The sequence below is a fragment of the Anomaloglossus baeobatrachus genome, chromosome 9 (genome assembly GCF_048569485.1).
Source record: "Anomaloglossus baeobatrachus isolate aAnoBae1 chromosome 9, aAnoBae1.hap1, whole genome shotgun sequence".
Lineage (NCBI taxonomy): Eukaryota > Metazoa > Chordata > Amphibia > Anura > Aromobatidae > Anomaloglossus > Anomaloglossus baeobatrachus.
Window position 1 is genome coordinate 212,264,762 of NC_134361.1, and position 23,261 is coordinate 212,288,022.

Genomic DNA, 23,261 nt, shown 5'->3' on the forward strand with positions numbered 1-23,261 from the left:
CGAGAGCCCGCAAAGAGAGAGAGAGAGGGGGGGCGAGAGAGCCCGGAGAGAGAGAGAGAGAGAGAGAGAGAGAGAGAGAGAGAGAGAGCGAGAGAGAGAGAGAGAGAGAGAGAGAGAGAGAGGCGAGAGCCCGCAAAGAGAGAGAGGCGAGAGCCCGCAAAGAAAGAGAGGCGAGAACCCGCAAAGAAAGAGAGGCGAGAACCCGCAAAGAAAGAGAGGCGAGAACCCGCAAAGAAAGAGAGGCGAGAACCCGCAAAGAGAGAGGCGAGAACCCGCAAAGAGAGAGAGAGGCGAGAACCCGCAAAGAGAGAGAGAGGCGAGAACCCGCAAAGAGAGAGAGAGGCGAGAACCCGCAAAGAGAGAGAGAGGCGAGAACCCGCAAAGAGAGAGAGAGGCGAGAACCCGCAAAGAGAGAGAGAGGCGAGAACCGCAAAGAGAGAGAGAGGCGAGAACCCGCAAAGAGAGAGAGAGGCGAGAACCCGCAAAGAGAGAGAGAGGCGAGAACCCGCAAAGAGAGAGAGAGGCGAGAACCCGCAAAGAAAGAGAGGCGAGAACCCGCAAAGAGAGGCGAGAACCCGCAAAGAAAGAGAGCGAGAACCCGCAAAGAAAGAGAGGCGAGAACCCGCAAAGAGAGAGGAGCGTCCCAAAAAGAGAGAACCGCAAAGAGGGAACTGCAAAGATATCGACACTGCCCATCACCAATCCCAATGAATAATATTAAAGTAATCCCTCAGTAATGGCTGATAACAGAGAGAAATAGATTGCACTCACTCGCAATGGCTGATAACAGAGATGTTCCATTCACTAGCACCAAGCAGAGGTTTTGATAATGGAGAGGAATAGAACAGATCTCTCTCCGCCATAAATTTGCTCTGGAGCTGCAGGTGTCAGTTTATATGCCAACACGTCTGCTGCGTTAACATCATTCTTGGCACAGAGCTGCGCTCCCTCCCAGGTATAATAGTCAGTGAAATGGCTACAAGGAATCCGTCCGCGCTCAATTGACCGCGCAGATTTATGGAGATCGCTCCCAGTAACTGGAGAGGATTGATGGCGCAGCGCGGCACTAATGAAACATCCCGACAGCGAATCCACACGACGCCCATGAGAGGAGGAATAGAGGCCCTGGACGCTGCCCCGGCCACCGGGGGCATAACTGGGGCGGGGGCAATAAAATATGAAGTCACAGCTTCCCCCAGTACACACTGGTACTGATCCACTAATATGGCACGTTCTGGGAAACTACGACGCAGGTCTTGAGCCGTCACGGCCCTGACAGCTAGCCGCCTGGCAGAGGACCGGGGGCCCGTCCAGCCGCCTGGCAGAGGACCGGGGGCCCGTCCAGCCGCCTGGCAGAGGACCGGGGGCCCGTCCAGCCGCCTGGCAGAGGACCGGGGGCCCGTCCAGCCGCCTGGCAGAGGACCGGGGGCCCGTCCAGCCGCCTGGCAGAGGACCGGGGGCCCGTCCAGCCGCCTGGCAGAGGACCGGGGGCCCGTCCAGCCGCCTGGCAGAGGACCGGGGGGCCCGTCCAGCCGCCTGGCAGAGGACCGGGGGCCCGTCCAGCCGCCTGGCAGAGGACCGGGGGCCCGTCCAGCCGCCTGGCAGAGGACCGGGGGCCCGTCCAGCCGCCTGGCAGAGGACCGGGGGCCCGTCCAGCCGCCTGGCAGAGGACCGGGGGCCCGTCCAGCCGCCTGGCAGAGGACCGGGGGCCCGTCCAGCCGCCTGGCAGAGGACCGGGGGCCCGTCCAGCCGCCTGGCAGAGGACCGGGGGCCCGTCCAGTCGCCTGGCAGAGGACCGGGGGCCCGTCCAGTCGCCTGGCAGAGGACCGGGGCCGAGCTAGCCGCCTCGCAGAGGACGGGGCCGAGCTAGCCGCCTCGCAGAGGACGGGGCCGAGCTAGCCGCCTCGCAGAGGACGGGGCCGAGCTAGCCGCCTCGCAGAGGACGGGGCCGAGCTAGCCGCCTCGCAGAGGACGGGGCCGAGCTAGCCGCCTCGCAGAGGACGGGGGCCGAGCTAGCCGCCTCGCAGAGGACGGGGCCGAGCTAGCCGCCTCGCAGAGGACGGGGGCCGAGCTAGTTGCCTCGCAGAGGACGGGGGCCGAGCTAGCCGCCTCGCAGAGGACGGGGCCGAGCTAGCCGCCTCGCAGAGGACGGGGCCGAGCTAGCCGCCTCGCAGAGGACGGGGCCGAGCTAGTCGCCCTCGCAGAGGACGGGGCCGAGCTAGTTCGCCTCGCAGAGGACGGGGGCCGAGCTAGCCGCCTCGCAGAGGACGGGGCCGAGCTAGCCGCCTCGCAGAGGACGGGGCCGGTCTGGTTTCCTCTGGTTACACCAGGGGCTTGTGATTCCCCGGCGCGGTGACATTGCTGCACAGAGCCGCGTTCCCTGATCTTCGGCACCGACACAGGGTGTTCTTTGCCGCCATCCCCTCCACATAGGAAAACTTACGTAAGCCGTCTGAACAGATGGCGTCGGGTGCTGAGCATATTCCTGCTTGAAATAAACTTTTTGGGGGGAAGCGGGAGGAGTGAGCGAGCGGATCGGGGAGAGGGGGGAGGGGAGGGCTTCTTTCTTTTTAGCGTTTCTTCTTTTCTTGACTTGAAGATTAAAAAAAAAAAATTAAAAAAAAAAGGCAAAAATCATTTCAGGTAGAAGCGGCCTCCACCGGGAGGGACACGAGGCGTAATTGAGCATCCGTTTCATCCGCCGCCCGGACAGCCCGCGCTTTTATTTGTTAAACGGCTGATTATCAACAGCGGCTGCAAAATTAATCTAATCCTGGAATGAATTAGTAAATATTTTATACGCGGTTCAGTAGATTAAACGGATTTCAGCGCGGCCGGCGGGAAAACACCAAAACTTACCGGGAATGTGGGGAAAACAGAAAATGTTCCATGGCGGCGAAGAGTGTGCGAACGATATTGGGGGTCATGGACTAATGCAAGGGTCCGACCATGATAATCGCAGATCACATCCAAAGCTGCGTTTACAACCCTCCTGCCACAAAAAATCAGCAACGTGGCCTCGTCACAGGGAACCCATGGGGGTAGAGTACCCTCCCCCGATGAATCTAGGGGTTCGGCTGCTGCTATCTATGGGAGCTGCATTGTCGTTTTACACAACCGCATGAAACCAACTATGCAAATGTCAGGCTGGGAAGGTCCATGATTGACCCCCGCCTCAGCCTAAAAATAGCAGCCCCCAGCCACCCCATTAGGCGGTCTAATTCTGGCGCTTTGCCCCTGGCTTTTCCCCACTGCCCTAGTTCGGTGGCAGAGTACTGGTTTGCGAGGTCGATGTCAGCTGTATAGTGTCAGCTGGCATCAAGGCCAAAAGGTTAATAATGGAGAGGGGTGCATCAGACACCCCCATTACTAACCCAGTAAGTGTAAAGTGAAAAAATAAAAAAGGTTTTATTGTAAAAAGAAAAAAAAAAAAGTGCCATGCAAGTCCACTGTAGTCACACCAAGACTGCTGTATATACATCACATAGGAGACGCTAGGAGTACTGTATATATACACATCACATAGGGGCAGCTGAGACTACTGAATATACATCACGTAGGAAAAGCGAAGACTGCTGTATATACATCACATAGGAGACGCTAAAACATATATAATATATATATATCAATCAATCACACACACATCACATAGGAGAAGCTGAGACTACGGGATATACATCACGTAGGAGAAGCTGAGACTACGGGATATACATCACGTAGGAGAAGCTGAGACTACGGGATATACATCACGTAGGAGAAGCTGAGACTACTGGTATACATCACGTAGGAGAAGCTGAGACTACTGGATATACATCACATAGGAGAAGCTGAGACTACTGGATATACATCACGTAGGAGAAGCTGAGACTACTGGATATACATCACGTAGGAGAAGCTGAGACTACTGGATATACATCACGTAGGAGAAGCTGAGACTACTGGATATACATCACGTAGGAGAAGCGGAGACTACTGGATATACATCACATAGGAGACACAGGGACGGCTGTATACACATCTATGAAAATGGCAATACTGCTGTCTACACATCAAATAGGAGACACCGAGACTGATATATATATATACATACATACAAATAGGAGATGCAGAGACTGCTGTATACACATCACATAGGGTACGCCAAGACTGCTGTATACAAATCACATAGGAGAAACCGAAACTGCTGCATATGTACATCACAAAGGAGACACCGAGACGGCTGTATATACATCACATAGGAGACACTGAGACTACTATACATACACTTCACATAGAAGACACAGGGACTGCAGTATACACATCAAATATGAAATGTTGAGACTGCAGTCTACAAATCAAATAGGAGACACCAAAACTGCTGTATATACATCACGTAGGAGACACAGAGACTGCTGTTTATACATCACGTAGGAGACACCTAAACTGCTGTATATGAACATCACATAGGAGACACTGACAAGAGCATATACAGCACAGGAGAACGCTGGAGTTGTTGCGCCTCTATGCATAGGTGGGACTGGAACATAGAGTGCACCAACTCTGCCACAATGTACCTCCTGACGCTGCCAGAGTCTGGACATAATCCTTCAGTAGTGGATGCTGCGTGCCTGTGCTCGCAATATAAGAAGCAATTAAAGGGCTGGTAAAACGCGGCCGTCGCCCTAAGAACTGCGGTGCTCGGTAATTACCAAGAGGCCAAAGAAAAGGACATCATTCTTCACCCCTGCTGTCATCTATATACTCTGCGCTGTCTATGGACTGAGACCTCATCCTGATAACCCCCCTCAAACGTAGCAGGACCCAAGCGCTGGACCCTACTGGGCAGGTGGAAAGAGTGATGTGAGGAGACTGGCCCTTTAAATATAAAAAGCAAAAAAACATTAAATGAGCCCGGCTGTAGCTATGAAAACCTCCATTCTTTACACTGCAGGCTGCATCCAGAGCGCTCGCTTTACATTATGTATATAATCGGAGGTTTATTACAGAGCAGTTCCCCTCCCCCACCTTCCCCGCAGACAAGTGCACATCCTGCGAGGTGCGAAGCAGACGGCGTGAAGCGCTGCCGGGAGTGATGACAGCGCAATTAGCATCTCTTGACCGTTGCGGCAAACGGCAGCCCCAGGCGGGTCCCCCGCTCGCACTCTTATGGACGCTCCCTGTTATCAGCCATTACTGGGGGAGGAGACTGTAGGACAGGTAAGTACAATCTATTACTCCCTGTTATCAAGGCATTACTGGGGGGAGGAGACTGTAGGACAGGCAAGTACAAACTATTACTCCCTGTTATCAGCCATTACTGGGGGAGGAGACTGTAGGACAGGTGACTACAATCTATTACTCCCTGTCATCAGCCATTACTGGGGGAGGAGACTGTAGGACAGGTGAGTACAATTACTCCCTGTTATCAGCCATTACTGGGGGAGGAGACTGTAGGACAGGTAAGTACAATCTATTACTCCCTGTTATCAGCCATTACTGGGGGAGGAGACTGTAGGACAGGTGAGTACAATCTATTACTCCCTGTTATCAGCCATACCTGGGGGAGGAGACTGTAAGACAGGTGAGTACAATCTATTACTCCCTGTTATCAGCCATTCCTGGGGGAGGAGACTGTAGGACAGGTGAGTACAATCTATTACTCCCTGTTATCAGCCATACCTGGGGGAGGAGACTGTAGGACAGGTGAGTACAATCTTTTACTCCCTGTTATCAGCCATTCCTGGGTGGGGAGACTGTAGGGCAGGTTATTACTCCCTGTTATAAGCCATGACTGGGGGAGGAGACTGTAAGACAGGAGAGTACAATCTATAGCTCCCTGTTATCAGCCATGTCAGACTGGCAAGAGGCTGACGAGTGTAGACACGGCCCTGCATCTCCAGTGCTGGGTTATTAGTTGCTCCTCTTATTACGCTCCGGCACTATTATAATCTCCTGGATTTAGGGCTCTCGTCGGGCATTGCTCGTATTGTCAGCAGGTATTTTGCCCATTGAGGATAATGAGGAGAAAAAACCGCCATCTGCTCTTCTCCTCTAATCTCCAGAGTTTAGGTTACCGGCCCTTTAAGTGGCACAATTTATGAGATTTTTATTGCATTTGCACCACGTCCCGGCAGCTGATCAATAGCGGCTTATTGAGGGCCGAGAGCTCTTCACAGAGATCTATCGACTTCAGCGAGAAAAAACGGTGAGTGAAAAAACACGCAAAATTAAACATCGGAATAATGGATGCCGTAAAAAAAAAAAAAAAAACACAATGAAATATAAAATGGGAAGAGAATGGTAAATAAATTAATAGAAAAAATGGAATATTCAGAATGTGAAATTAATCAGCGGCGCCTGCGAGGACTGGATGATTACTATCCGCTGCTCGTGGGGGAGACACCTGATGAGTTTATAAGGAGGGATCCATTATTTATCAGGAGAAACAACGGCTTATTACAAATCAGACCTCATGATCGGGGTCAGTGGAGCGGGGGGTGCGGGGGGCACTCAACTAAGAGCACCAGCCCTCCATGATAATCACCAAGGGTGAGACATTGACACTGCGGGTCGCCGCGGGGGGACGCCATGACACTGGGGATCGCCACAGGGAGACGCCATGACACTGGGGGTCGCCGCGGGGGGGGGGGGGGTCGCCATGACACTGGGGGTCGCCATGACACTGGGGGGGTGGGGGACGCCCCGACACTGGGGGACGCTATGACACTGGGGGTCGCCGCGGGGGGACGCCATGACACTGGGGGTCGCCCGCGGGGGGACGCCATGACACTGGGGGTCGCCGCGGGGAGACGCCATGACACTGGGGGTCGCCGCAGGGGGGGGGGGTCGCCATGACACTGGGGGTCGCCGCGGGGGGGTCGCCATGACACTGGGGGTCGCCATGACACTGGGGGTCGCCGTGGGGGGGGTTCGCCATGACACTGGGGGTCGCCGCGGGGAGACGCCATGACACTGGGGGTCACCGCGGGGAGACGCCATGACACTGGGGGTCGCAGCGGGTGCACATCCTGACACAGGGGGTCACCCCGGGTGGACACATTTAAACACTGGGGGTCACTACAGGGTAATACAATGGTCACTATGGGTGGAAGCATTATACAGGGGTCACTAAGGGTGGGATGCATTCCGTCACTACAGGAAGATACAATTATACAGTGGTCTTATGGGTGGAGACATTATACGGGGGTCACGATGGGTGGGATATGATGGTGGCCACTGCCCATCATTAAATATAAAGCCAGGCTGTACACAGAGGACACCCCGGACGGTGCAGAGCTCGGGTTTGGCTTCTCCGGTAATATTAACACTTGTCTTCTGACGTTTTACACGGTGTATACATTCCTCGCTGCTTTTTCCTCTTTTAATTGCTGTGAATGTCGGCAGAAAAAGAAAAAAGGAAAAAAAAATTCCCTGGCCTCCCGCACATAAATAAGCCGCGGATCCAGCCGAGCGTTTCCATCCTGCGGCCGCCAGAGAGTTCATGCAAATTATTTTTCCTGGGGCGAACTCACCGCAGGCAGAAAAACCGTAACGCAATTACGTAATGAGAAGGCGCGGATCCCCTGGAAGAGACCGCCAGAGACCGCCGGAGACGAGGCGATGGAGCAAGGACACGAGGAAGGGAGGACGACGCTGCAGGGACCGCAGGCAGGGGAGGTTTTGCAAGTTTTCAGGGTGTTGTGGTGGCCATTGATTCTGGAGGGTGATCGTTAGCGGTGTCTATAGTGTCATGGCCGGCACTATTTGCCTTTTTGAGCTTTGGGGGGCGGGTGCCCCCGGAGGAGCCGAAGCTGCTGACACAGGGATTATGCAAAACCCCAGCGAGCGCAGCCCCCAAACTCCCGAGGAGCACGTGTTCAGCGGCTGAAGTTTGCCGTCAGGTTGTGCGTTTCTCGCCCTTCACAGGCGTCCTCTGGATTCTTGGCCTGTTTTCGCTGCCTGCATCCTATCTGCCTGCCACATAGTTACTCAAGCAAGCAGTAATGTTAGAGCGGGCGGTGGCGGGGGGAGCGGGAGATGCCCTTATCTCAGCTCATCAAATATACAAGGTGGAGGCAGCAAACGGGGGCCGCACATTAATTATTGAGGCGCAGGGAAAACAAAATACAGAACAGCAAAAAACAGCTGCCGCCTCACAGGAGGGAGCGCAAAACGGCACAAAAGTGAGCGGCGGCGGCGGCAGGAGGGGGAAGAGCGCTAAAAGAAAGCAACCAAGAGACAAAGTCACTGACCCGGCCCTAACACTACGGATGATCAGCTGCCAGCGGAAAGGCACGGCGAACCCGGAAAAAAAAAAAAAAAAAAAAAAAAGGCACGGCGCCTTTCCCCCCCAGAAAAAAAAAAAAAAGGCACGGCACCCCCGGAAAAAAAAAAAAAAAAGGCACGGCGCCCCCCGGAAAAATGAAAAAGGCACGGCGCCCCCCGGAAAAATTAAAAAAAAGGCACAGCACCTCCCGGAAAAATAAAAAAGGCACGGCACCCCCCGGAAAAATAAAAAAGGCACGGCACCCGCCGGAAAAATAAAAAAGGCACGGCGCCCCCCGGAAAAAGAAAAAGGCACGGCACCTTCCCCCCAGAAAAAAAAAAAAAGTCACAGACCAAAGACCAAACCCAACATTATTCACGAATTGGTGCCAAGAATAAAATCATTTCAATATTCCCTTAAGATCTACAGATTAAACCCTCAGTTTCCCTCTGCTCTCTACACAGGCACATCTGCAGGTTTTTCCCTCCGCTCTCTACAGAGGCACATCTGCAGGTTTTTCCCTCCTCTCTCTTACAGGCACATCTGCAGGTTTTTTCCTCCACTCTCTACACAGGCACATCTGCAGGTTTTTCCCTCCTCTCTCTTACAGGCACATCTGCAGGTTTTTTCCTCCACTCTCTATACAGATACATCTGCAGGTTTTTCCCTCCGCTCTCTACACAGGCACATCTGCAGGTTTTTCCCTCCGCTCTCTACAGAGGCACATCTGCAGGTTTTTCCCTCCTCTCTCTTACAGGCACATCTGCAGGTTTTTTCCTCCACTCTCTATACAGATACATCTGCAGGTTTTTCCCTCCGCTCTCTATACAGACACATCTGCAGCTTTTTCCCTCCGCTCTCTATACAGACACATCTGCAGGTTTTCCCTCCGCTCTCTATACAGACACATCTGCAGGTTTTTCCCTCCGCTCTCTATACAGACACATCTGCAGGTTTTTCCCTCCGCTCTCTATACAGACACATCTGCAGGTTTTGCCCTCCGCTCTCTATACAGACACATCTGCAGGTTTTGCCCTCCGCTCTCTATACAGACACATCTGCAGCTTTTGCCCTCCGCTCTCTATACAGACACATCTGCAGCTTTTGCCCTCCGCTCTCTATACAGACACATCTGCAGCTTTTTCCCTCCGCTCTCTATACAGACACATCTGCAGCTTTTTCCCTCCGCTCTCTATACAGACACATCTGCAGGTTTTCCCTCCGCTCTCTATACAGACACATCTGCAGGTTTTCCCTCCGCTCTCTATACAGACACATCTGCAGCTTTTTCCCTGCGCTCTCTATACAGACACATCTGCAGCTTTTTCCCTCCACTCTCTATACAGACACATCTGCAGGTTTTCCCTCCGCTCTCTATACAGACACATCTGCAGCTTTTTCCCTGCGCTCTCTATACAGACACATCTGCAGCTTTTTCCCTCCGCTCTCTATACAGACACATCTGCAGGTATTTCCCTCCGCTCTCTATACAGGCACATCTGCAGGTTTTTCCCTCCGCGCTCTATACAGACACATCTGCAGCTTTTTTCCTCCGCTCTCTATACAGACACATCTGCAGGTTTTCCCTCCGCTCTCTATACAGACACATCTGCAGCTTTTTCCCTGCGCTCTCTATACAGACACATCTGCAGCTTTTTCCCTCCGCTCTCTATACAGACACATCTGCAGGTATTTCCCTCCGCTCTCTTTACAGGCACATCTGCAGGTTTTTCCCTCCGCTCTCTATACAGACACATCTGCAGGTATTTCCCTCCGCTCTCTATACAGGCACATCTGCAGGTTTTTCCCTCCGCTCTCTATACAGACACATCTGCAGCTTTTTCCCTGCGCTCTCTATACAGACACATCTGCAGCTTTTTCCCTCCGCTCTCTATACAGACACATCTGCAGGTATTTCCCTCCGCTCTCTATACAGGCACATCTGCAGGTTTTTCCCTCCGCTCTCTATACAGACACATCTGCAGGTTTATAGAGAGGAGGGAAAAACCTGCAGATGTGTCTTTACAGAGTATCACCCTTGTACTCAGGGGATAACTGCTTGGGCTCCCCCTATCCTATCAATATGGGGACAACCTGATTTAAGCCATCAAGAGATGGGGGGGGGGGGTCCCCAATTATTAGGAGAAAGAAGGGGCAAGAGCATCATGGCCGCCTGGCTACAGCAGCATGGACATGTGCGGAGATGGGGAGCATCATCGGTGGGTATCGGGGGGGCACTGATTAATAATCACAAGGATAATGCGGCCATATGTGGAGGGGGGCGCACGGCCCCCCGGACCGAGATACCGCAGTGATTAGTAACACAAGACTTTAATCTCGCGGCGAGGAGCAGAAGTGATGATCAATTAATATCTGCAGATTTGTGGATCCGGCAGTAATGAGCGGTGTCAGGGTCTAATCTGCTCCTGAAATATGCAGCTTAAAATATAAAGTGTCTAGACGCCCCGGCCGCTGCGAAACGAAAAATAAAGCACCAAAAAATCCCCCCCAAAAAAAGGGAAAGTTTCAATTTAGACTTTTGAGAGATTGGAAAATGATAGAAGAACGTATGAAGATGAATGTGCGGCGCCTCCGATAAATCAATCACCTCCTCACTCCGCAGATCACTGCAGTAAGCAAAAAGAGAAAGAATAAAATACCCGACCATGGAAGACGGCTGCCGGCAGCCACGGCGCAGGAGGCACTGACGGGCGGGAGAATACAGGGCATGGTGATATCTGCCGGCAGCCACGGCGCAGGAGGCACTGACGGGCGGGCGAATACAGGGCGTGGTGATATCTGCCGGCAGCCACGGCGCAGGAGGCACTGACGGGCGGGAGAATACAGGGCATGGTGATATCTGCCGGCAGCCACGGCGCAGGAGGCACTGACGGGCGGGAGAATACAGGGCGCAGTGATATCTGCCGGCAGCCACGGCGCAGGAGGCACTGACGGGCAGAGAATACAGGGCGCGGTGATATCTGCCGGCAGCAACGGCGCAGGAGGCTCTGACGGGCAGAGAATACAGGGCGTGGTGATATCTGCCGGCAGCCACGGCGCAGGAGGCACTGACGGGCGGGAGAATACAGGGCATGGTGATATCTGCCGGCAGCCACGGCGCAGGAGGCACTGACGGGCGAATACAGGGCGTGGTGATATCTGCCGGCAGCCACGGCGCAGGAGGCACTGACGGGCAGAGAATACAGGGCGTGGTGATATCTGCCGGCAGCAACGGCGCAGGAGGCACTGACGGGCAGAGAATACAGGGCGTGGTGATATCTGCCGGCAGCCACGGCGCAGGAGGCACTGACGGGAAAATACAGGGCGTGGTGATATCTGCCGGCAGCCACGGCGCAGGAGGCACTGACGGGAAAATACAGGGCGTGGTGATATCTGCCGGCAGCCACAGCGCAGGAGGCACTGACGGGCAGAGAATACAGGGCGCGGTGATATCTGCTGGCAGCCACGGCGCAGGAGGCACTGACGGGAAAATACAGGGCGTGGTGATATCTGCCGGCAGCCACGGCGCAGGAGGCTCTGACGGGCAGAAAATACAGGGCGCGGTGATATCTGCCGGCAGCCACGGCGCAGGAGGCTCTGACGGGCAGAGAATACAGGGCGCGGTGATATCTGCCGGCAGCCACGGCGCAGGAGGCACTGACGGGCAGAGAATACAGGGCGCGGTGATATCTGCCGGCAGCCACGGCGCAGGAGGCTCTGACGGGCAGAGAATACAGGGCGCGGTGATATCTGCCGGCAGCCACGGCGCAGGAGGCACTGACGGGCAGAGAATACAGGGCGCGGTGATATCTGCCGGCAGCCACGGCGCAGGAGGCTCTGACGGGCAGAGAATACAGGGCGCGGTGATATCTGCCGGCAGCCACGGCGCAGGAGGCACTGACGGGCAGAGAATACAGGGCGCGGTGATATCTGCCGGCAGCCACAGCGCAGGAGGCTCTGACGGGCAGAGAATACAGGGCGTGGTGCTATCTGCCGGCAGCCACGGCGCAGGAGGCTCTGACGGGCAGAGAACACAGGGCGCGGTGATATCTGCCGGCAGCAACGGCGCAGGAGGCACTGACGGGCAGAGAATACAGAGCGTGGTGATATCTGTCGGCAGCAACGGCGCAGGAGGCACTGACGGGCAGAGAATACAGGGCGTGGTGATATCTGCCGGCAGCCACAGCGCAGGGGGCACTGACGGGCGGAGAATACAGGGTGCGGCGATATCTGCCTTTATGTCCCGGCAGTCCGCCATTACCAAGTCCGCTATTGGGCCGATATTCGTAAAGAGACCCACAGGATGGATGGGATCCCAACTCGGACAGTAGAGGGGTCACCACTAGCTTCATATAGCGGTGACTAATGCAAACAGACAAGAATGGACAGAGACGTGGCAATATCTACACCCCGCTCCCTGTGCATTTTACCGCTGGATGCCACGGGACCCCCATTCTCCCCACTTATGAGACACGTGTCCTAAAGAAGAGCAAAATGGGTGAAATTTTACCAGATGGAAGGGGAAACGGAGCAGTGGTGCGGCTCTGCCAAGATCCCGAATCATAAAACGTGGCTCCAGACGATGGAAGACGCGGAAATCGGACTGACGAGCCATCACCACATAAGCTGGCAAACACCAGGTCTGATCTGGATACAAGGACCCCCACTCCGGACATATGATGGGGGACGTTGTGCAGTAAGAAGCAGTGATACAGTGGTCTGCAACTGGGACACTACACACTCCAGACTGCAGCTACCATGGCATGCTGGGAGTTGTAGTCTCACTAAGGTTGGACAGTAGTACAGTATTTGGGGGGCCCAGACTCACCTTATTGGACCACTTATAGGCCTGCAGCAGCTGGCTGTACAGCGGGGTCTTGTCGTGGACGGGGTCCAGGCTCAGTAGGCCGCTGTTATGGAGCGGGTGGTTCTCCGATGGTTTCCCCACCAAGTTGCTGAGACGTTCGAGCTCGCTGCAGGGAAAGAAAGAGGAATCAGAGACCACAACCTGCTGCTCGTCGGGTGGTACTACAACTCCCAGCATGTCCTGATGTCATGGGGATGGGGAAAAGCCTCGCTGATATAGAGATGGGGCATCCGCACGTCAATCAATGCTGCATTAACTGACCCGGGCATCTGCGCCACCCACCAGCCAAACACAGCTCATTGTGATGTGCCACATTTATCAGCCATATGATGTCTAGACCCACTGTAACAAACCCTCAGCAGCACCGCACAGGGGTATAACGGGGGACACACTGTAACAAACCCTCAGCAGCACAGCACAGGGGTATAACAGGGACACACTGTAACAAACCCTCAGCAGCACAGCACAGGGGTATAACGGGGGGACACACTGTAACAAACCATCAGCAGCACAGCACAGGGGTATAACGGGGGGCACACTGTAACAAACCCTCAGCAGCACCGCACAGGGGTATAACAGGGACACACTGTAACAAACCCTCAGCAGCACAGCACAGGGGTATAACGGGGGGACACACTGTAACAAACCCTCAGCAGCACCGCACAGGGGTATAACAGGGACACACTGTAACAAACCCTCAGCAGCACAGCACAGGGGTATAACGGGGGGACACACTGTAACAAACCATCAGCAGCACAGCACAGGGGTATAACGGGGGGCACACTGTAACAAACCCTCAGCAGCACCGCACAGGGGTATAACAGGGACACACTGTAACAAACCCTCAGCAGCACAGCACAGGGGTATAACGGGGGGACACACTGTAACAAACCATCAGCAGCACAGCACAGGGGTATAACGGGGGGACACACTGTAACAAACCCTCAGCAGCACCGCACAGGGGTATAACAGAGACACACTGTAACAAACCCTCAGCAGCACAGCACAGGGGTATAACGGGGGGACACACTGTAACAAACCCTCAGCAGCACCGCACAGGGGTATAATGGGGGACACACTGTAACAAACCATCAGCAGCACAGCACAGGGGTATAACAGGGACACACTGTAACAAACCATCAGCAGCACCGCACAGGGGTATAACGGGGACACACTGTAACAAACCATCAGCAGCACAGCACAGGGGTATAACGGGGGGACACACTGTAACAAACCCTCAGCAGCACCGCACAGGGGTATAATGGGGGACACACTGTAACAAACCATCAGCAGCACAGCACAGGGGTATAACAGGGACACACTGTAACAAACCATCAGCAGCACCGCACAGGGGTATAACGGGGACACACTGTAACAAACCATCAGCAGCACAGCACAGGGGTATAATGGGGGACACACTGTAACAAACCATCAGCAGCACAGCACAGGGGTATAACAGGGACACACTGTAACAAACCCTCAGCAGCACCGCACAGGGGTATAACAGGGACACACTGTAACAAACCATCAGCAGCACAGCACAGGGGTATAATGGGGGACACACTGTAACAAACCATCAGCAGCGCAGCAAAGGGGTATAACAGGGACACACTGTAACAAACCATCAGCAGCACCGCACAGGGGTATAACGGGGGACACACTGTAACAGACCCTCAGCAGCACCGCACAGGGGTATAACAGGGACACACTGTAACAGACCCTCAGCAGCACCGCACAGGGGTATAACAGGGACACACTGTAACAAACCCTCAGCAGCACAGCACAGGGGTATAACAGAGACACACTGTAACAAACCATCAGCAGCACAGCACAGGGGTATAACGGGGGACACACTGTAACAGACCCTCAGCAGCACCGCACAGGGGTATAACAGGGACACACTGTAACAGACCCTCAGCAGCACCGCACAGGGGTATAACAGGGACACACTGTAACAAACCCTCAGCAGCACAGCACAGGGGTATAACAGAGACACACTGTAACAAACCATCAGCAGCACAGCACAGGGGTATAACGGGGGACACACTGTAACAGACCCTCAGCAGCACAGCACAGGGGTATAACGGGGGACACACTGTAACAGACCCTCAGCAGCACCGCACAGGGGTATAACAGAGACACACTGTAACAGACCCTCAGCAGCACCGCACAGGGGTATAACGGGGGACACACTGTAACAAACCCTCAGCAGCACTGCACAGGGGTATAACGGGGGACACACAGTAACAAACCCTCAGCAGCACCGCACAGGGGTATAACGGGGGACACACAGTAACAGACCCTCAGCAGCACTGCACAGGGGTATAACAGGGACACACTAACAAACCCTCAGCAGCACCGCACAGGGGTATAACGGGGGACACACTGTAACAAACCCTCAGCAGCACCGCACAGGGGTATAACAGGGACACACTAACAAACCCTCAGCAGCACAGCACAGGGGTATAACAGGGACACACTGTAACAAACCCTCAGCAGCACAGCACAGGGGTATAACGGGGGACACACTGTAACAACCCCTCAGCAGCACCGCACAGGGGTATAACAGAGACACACTGTAACAAACCCTCAGCAGCACAGCACAGGGGTATAATGGGGGACACACTGTAACAAACCCTCAGCAGCACAGCACAGGGGTATAACGGGGGACACACTGTAACAAACCATCAGCAGCACAGCACAGGGGTATAACAGGGACACACTGTATGACCATCAGCAGCACAGCACAGGGGTATAACAGGGACACACTGTATGACCATCAGCAGCACAGCACAGGGGTATAACGGGGGACACACTGTAACAAACCCTCAGCAGCACCGCACAGGGGTATAACAGGGACACACTGTAACAAACCATCAGCAGCACAGCACAGGGGTATAACAGGGACACACTGTATGACCATCAGCAGCACAGCACAGGGGTATAACAGGGACACACTAACAAACCCTCAGCAGCACAGCACAGGGGTATAACAGGGACACACTGTAACAAACCATCAGCAGCACCGCACAGGGGTATAACGGGGACACACTGTAACAAACCATCAGCAGCACAGCACAGGGGTATAATGGGGGACACACTGTAACAAACCATCAGCAGCACAGCACAGGGGTATAACAGGGACACACTGTAACAAACCCTCAGCAGCACCGCACAGGGGTATAACAGGGACACACTGTAACAAACCATCAGCAGCACAGCACAGGGGTATAATGGGGGACACACTGTAACAAACCATCAGCAGCGCAGCAAAGGGGTATAACAGGGACACACTGTAACAAACCATCAGCAGCACCGCACAGGGGTATAACGGGGGACACACTGTAACAGACCCTCAGCAGCACCGCACAGGGGTATAACAGGGACACACTGTAACAGACCCTCAGCAGCACCGCACAGGGGTATAACAGGGACACACTGTAACAAACCCTCAGCAGCACAGCACAGGGGTATAACAGAGACACACTGTAACAAACCATCAGCAGCACAGCACAGGGGTATAACGGGGGACACACTGTAACAGACCCTCAGCAGCACCGCACAGGGGTATAACAGGGACACACTGTAACAGACCCTCAGCAGCACCGCACAGGGGTATAACAGGGACACACTGTAACAAACCCTCAGCAGCACAGCACAGGGGTATAACAGAGACACACTGTAACAAACCATCAGCAGCACAGCACAGGGGTATAACGGGGGACACACTGTAACAGACCCTCAGCAGCACAGCACAGGGGTATAACGGGGGACACACTGTAACAGACCCTCAGCAGCACCGCACAGGGGTATAACAGAGACACACTGTAACAGACCCTCAGCAGCACCGCACAGGGGTATAACGGGGGACACACTGTAACAAACCCTCAGCAGCACCGCACAGGGGTATAACGGGGGACACACAGTAACAAACCCTCAGCAGCACCGCACAGGGGTATAACGGGGGACACACAGTAACAGACCCTCAGCAGCACTGCACAGGGGTATAACAGGGACACACTAACAAACCCTCAGCAGCACCGCACAGGGGTATAACGGGGGACACACTGTAACAAACCCTCAGCAGCACCGCACAGGGGTATAACAGGGACACACTAACAAACCCTCAGCAGCACAGCACAGGGGTATAACAGGGACACACTGTAACAAACCCTCAGCAGCACAGCACAGGGGTATAACGGGGGACACACTGTAACAACCCCTCAGCAGCACCGCACAGGGGTATAACAGAGACACACTGTAACAAACCCTCAGCAGCACAGCACAGGGGTATAATGGGGGACACACTGTAACAAACCCTCAGCAGCACAGCACAGGGGTATAACGGGGGACACACTGTAACAAACCATCAGCAGCACAGCACAGGGGTATAACAGGGACACACTGTATGACCATCAGCAGCACAGCACAGGGGTATAACAGGGACACACTGTATGACCATCAGCAGCACAGCACAGGGGTATAACGGGGGACACACTGTAACAAACCCTCAGCAGCACCGCACAGGGGTATAACAGGGACACACTGTAACAAACCATCAGCAGCACAGCACAGGGGTATAACAGGGACACACTGTATGACCATCAGCAGCACAGCACAGGGGTATAACGGGGGACACACTGTAACAAACCCTCAGCAGCACCGCACAGGGGTATAACAGGGACACACTGTAACAAACCCTCAGCAGCACCGCACAGGGGTATAACAGGGACACACTGTAACAAACCCTCAGCAGCACCACACAGGGGTATAACAGGGACACACTGTAACAAACCCTCAGCAGCACAGGACAGGGGTATAACAGGGACACACTGTAACAAACCATCAGCAGCACCGCACAGGGGTATAACGGGGGACACACTGTAACAAACCCTCAGCAGCACCGCACAGGGGTATAACAGGGGACACACTGTAACAAACCATCAGCAGCACCGCACAGGGGTATAACAGGGACAGACTGTAACAGACCATCAGCAGCACAGCACAGGGGTATAACGGGGGACACACTGTAACAAACCCTCAGCAGCACCGCACAGGGGTATAACAGAGACACACTGTAACAAACCATCAGCAGCACCGCACAGGGGTATAACAGGGACACACTGTAACAAACCCTCAGCAGCACCGCACAGGGGTATAACGGGGGACACACTGTAACAAACCCTCAGCAGCACCGCACAGGGGTATAACAGAGACACACTGTAACAAACCCTCAGCAGCACCGCACAGGGGTATAACAGGGACACACTGTAACAAACCATCAGCAGCACAGCACAGGGGTATAATGGGGGACACACTGTAACAAACCATCAGCAGCGCAGCACAGGGGTATAACAGGGACACACTGTAACAAACCATCAGCAGCGCAGCAAAGGGGTATAACAGGGACACACTGTAACAAACCAACAGCAGCGCAGCACAGGGGTATAACGGGGGGCACACTGTAATAAAACATCAGCAGCACAGCACAGGGGTATAACGGGGGACACACTGTAACAGACCATCAGCAGCACAGCACAGGGGTATAACGGGGGCACACTGTAACAAACCCTCAGCAGCACCGCACAGGGGTATAATGGGGGACACACTAAAACCATCAGCAGCACCACACAGGGGTATAACGGGGGACACAATGTAACAAACCATCAGCAGCACAGCACAGGGGTATAACGGGGGACATACTGTAACAGACCATCAGCAGCACAGCACAGGGGTATAACGGGGGACACACTGTAACAGACCATCAGCAGCACAGCACAGGGGTATAACGGGGGGCACACTGTAACAAACCCTCAGCAGCACCGCACAGGGGTATAACGGGGGGCACACTGTAACAAACCCTCAGCAGCACCGCACAGGGGTATAACGGGGGGCACACTGTAACAAACCCTCAGCAGCACCGCACAGGGGTATAATGGGGGACACACTGTAACAAACCATCAGCAGCACAGCACAGGGGTATAACGGGGGGACACACTGTAACAAACCATCAGCAGCACAGCACAGGGGTATAATGGGGGACACACTAACAAACCATCAGCAGCACAGCACAGGGGTATAACGGGGGGACACACTGTAACAAACCATCAGCAGCACAGCACAGGGGTATAACGGGGGACACACTGTAACAGACCATCAGCAGCACAGCACAGGGATATAACGGGGGGCACACTGTAACAGACCATCAGCAGCACAGCACAGGGGTATAACGGGGGACACACTGTAACAAACCATCAGCAGCACAGGGCTATAACGGGGGATACACTGTAACAGACCATCAGCAGCACAGCACAGGGGTATAATGGGGGACACACTGTAACAGACCATCAGCAGCACAGCACAGGGGTATAACGGGGGACACACTGTAACAAACCCTCAGCAGCACAGCACAGGGGTATAACGGGGGGCACACTGTAACAGACCAACAGCAGCACCGCACAGGGGTATAATGGGGGACACACTGTAACAGACCATCAGCAGCACAGCACAGGGGTATAACAGAGACACACTGTAACAAACCATCAGCAGCACCGCACAGGGGTATAAAGGGGGACACACTGTAACAGACCATCAGCAGCACAGCACAGGGGTATAACGGGGGACACACTGTAACAGACCATCAGCAGCACAGCACAGGGGTATAACAGGGACACACTGTAACAAACCCTCAGCAGCACAGCACAGGGGTATAATGGGGGACACACTGTAACAGACCATCAGCAGCACAGCACAGGGGTATAACGGGGGACACACTGTAACAAACCCTCAGCAGCACAGCACAGGGGTATAACGGGGGGCACACTGTAACAGACCAACAGCAGCACCGCACAGGGGTATAATGGGGGACACACTGTAACAGACCATCAGCAGCACAGCACAGGGGTATAACAGAGACACACTGTAACAAACCATCAGCAGCACCGCACAGGGGTATAATGGGGGACACACTGTAACAGACCATCAGCAGCACAGCACAGGGGTATAACAGGGACACACTGTAACAAACCATCAGCAGCACAGCACAGGGGTATAACAGGGACACACTGTATGACCATCAGCAGCACAGCACAGGGGTATAACGGGGGACACACTGTAACAGACCATCAGCAGCACAGCACAGGGGTATAATGGGGGACACACTGTAACAAACCATCAGCAGCGCAGCACAGGGGTATAACAGGGACACACTGTAACAAACCATCAGCAGCGCAGCAAAGGGGTATAACAGGGACACACTGTAACAAACCAACAGCAGCGCAGCACAGGGGTATAACGGGGGGCACACTGTAATAAAACATCAGCAGCACAGCACAGGGGTATAACGGGGGACACACTGTAACAGACCATCAGCAGCACAGCACAGGGGTATAACGGGGGCACACTGTAACAAACCCTCAGCAGCACCGCACAGGGGTATAATGGGGGACACACTAAAACCATCAGCAGCACCACACAGGGGTATAACGGGGGACACAATGTAACAAACCATCAGCAGCACAGCACAGGGGTATAACGGGGGACATACTGTAACAGACCATCAGCAGCACAGCACAGGGGTATAACGGGGGACACACTGTAACAGACCATCAGCAGCACAGCACAGGGGTATAACGGGGGGCACACTGTAACAAACCCTCAGCAGCACCGCACAGGGGTATAACGGGGGGCACACTGTAACAAACCCTCAGCAGCACCGCACAGGGGTATAACGGGGGGCACACTGTAACAAACCCTCAGCAGCACCGCACAGGGGTATAATGGGGGACACACTGTAACAGACCATCAGCAGCGCAGCACAGGGGTATAACAGGGACACACTGTAACAAACCATCAGCAGCACAGCACAGGGGTATAATGGGGGACACACTGTAACAGACCATCAGCAGCACCGCACAGGGGTATAACAGGGACACACTGTAACAAACCATCAGCAGCACAGCACAGGGGTATAACAGGGACACACTGTATGACCATCAGCAGCACAGCACAGGGGTATAACGGGGGACACACTGTAACAGACCATCAGCAGCACAGCACAGGGGTATAACGGGGGACACACTGTAACAGACCATCAGCAGCACAGCACAGGGGTATAACGGGGGACACACTGTAACAGACCATCAGCAGCACAGCACAGGGGTATAACGGGGGACACACTGTAACAGACCATCAACAGCACAGGGGTATAATGGGGACACACTGTAACAGACCATCAGCAGCACAGCACAGGGGTATAACGGGGGACACACTGTAACAGACCCTCAGCTGTGAGCAGGACCCCAGACCTTTTGCGGACATCCGCCGGGCACTGACAGCAGTGGTTTGTTACAGAATCCTGAGAGCTCCCTGCACTGACACATTGTAACAGACGCTCCGGACAGCACTGCACTGTGTACACTGTGACAGCACCTCAGCTGTGAGGAGTAAGGGGCACAGAACATGACACGGCATGCTGGGAGTTGTAGTTCTACCCACAGCCCCGCCGGTTCCGGTGCGGTCCGTACTTCAGGTCCCGGTTGACGCAGTGCAGGTTGTCCTGGAAGTCGCTGATGAACGCTCTCTCCCGCGCCTCCTGGCTCTCCTTGTTCTTCATGCCGTCCTTCAGGCAGTCAAACACCCGGGTGACGCTGGAGCGCAGCGCCTGGATGGAGTGAATGGCCTGGGAGAAGGCCTCCAGGTTCACCCCAACGTTCAGCGGATCCGCCATCATTCTCCACCGCCGTCCAGCCGCCGCCGCCGCTGTGGGAACCGTCCCCGGGTGATGACGTCACGACCGCGCAGAGGACGCCGGGAGTTGTGGTGAGGAGTCTGGAAGTCAGGAGCCGTAGTCATGGTGATGTGAGAGTCTGTGAAAGCCGAGGCCTGAACTTAATATAGTGCAAAACTGCCAGGGGGACATGGAGGCTGCACCAAAGCCTGCTCCCCCTGTATAACACACTACAGCCGGCTCCCCCTGTATAAAACACCACAGCCTGCTCCCCTGTATAACACACTACAGCCTGCTCCCCCTGTATAACACACTACAGCCTGCTCCCCCTGTATAACACACTACTGCCTGCTCCCCCTGTATAACACACTACAGCCTGCTCCCCCTGTATAATACACTATAGCCCGCTCCCCCTGTATAACACACCACAGCCTGCTCCCCCTGTATAACACACTACAGCCTGCTCCCCCTGTATAACACACTACAGCCTGCTCCCCCTGTATAACACACTACAGCCCGCTCCCCCTGTATAACACACTACAGCCCGCTCCCCCTGTATAACACACTACAGCCTGCTCCCCCTGTATAATACACTATAGCCCGCTCCCCCTGTATAACACACCACAGCCTGCTCCCCCTGTATAACACACTACAGCCTGCTCCCCCTGTATAATACACTATAGCCCGCTCCCCCTGTATAACACACTACAGCCCGCTCCCCCTGTATAACACACTACAGCCTGCTCCCCCTGTATAACACACTACAGCCTGCTCCCCCTGTATAACACACTACTGCCTGCTCCCCCTGTATAACACACTACTGCCTGCTCCCCCTGTATAACACACTACTGCCTGCTCCCCCTGTATAATACACTATAGCCCGCTCCCCCTGTATAACACACTACAGCCCGCTCCCCCTGTATAACACACTACTGCCTGCTCCCCCTGTATAATACACTATAGCCCGCTCCCCCTGTATAACACACTACTGCCTGCTCCCCCTGTATAACACACTACTGCCTGCTCCCCCTGTATAACACACTACTGCCCGCTCCCCCTGTATAACACACTACAGCCTGTTCCCCCTGTATAACACACTACTGCCTGCTCCCCCTGTATAATACACTATAGCCCGCTCCCCCTGTATAACACACTACAGCCTGCTCCCCCTGTATAACACACTACAGCCTGCTCCCCCTGTATAACACACTACTGCCTGCTCCCCCTGTATAATACACTATAGCCCGCTCCCCCTGTATAACACACTACAGCCTGCTCCCCCTGTATAACACACTATAGCCCGCTCCCCCTGTATAACACACTACAGCCTGCTCCCCCTGTATAACACACTATAGCCTGCTCCCCCTGTATAACACACTATAGCCCGCTCCCCCTGTATAACACACTACAGCCGGCTCCCC

At 54.4% G+C, this 23,261-nt stretch overlaps 1 protein-coding gene across 1 annotated transcript in view; it reads right to left on the minus strand.

Annotated features, from left to right (window-relative positions):
- Positions 1–21,897, minus strand: part of MED27 (mediator complex subunit 27) — a 180,772-nt gene extending 158,875 nt beyond the window's left edge. The window contains exons 1-2 of the mRNA XM_075322918.1: positions 21,638–21,897; positions 13,074–13,218 (exon numbers count right to left, since the gene is read on the minus strand). Coding sequence (XP_075179033.1) covers positions 13,074–13,218; positions 21,638–21,843 — 351 coding nt within the window. The 5' untranslated portion in view covers positions 21,844–21,897. The remainder of the gene's footprint in view (positions 1–13,073; positions 13,219–21,637) is intronic.
- Positions 21,898–23,261: the final 1,364 nt, after the last annotated feature.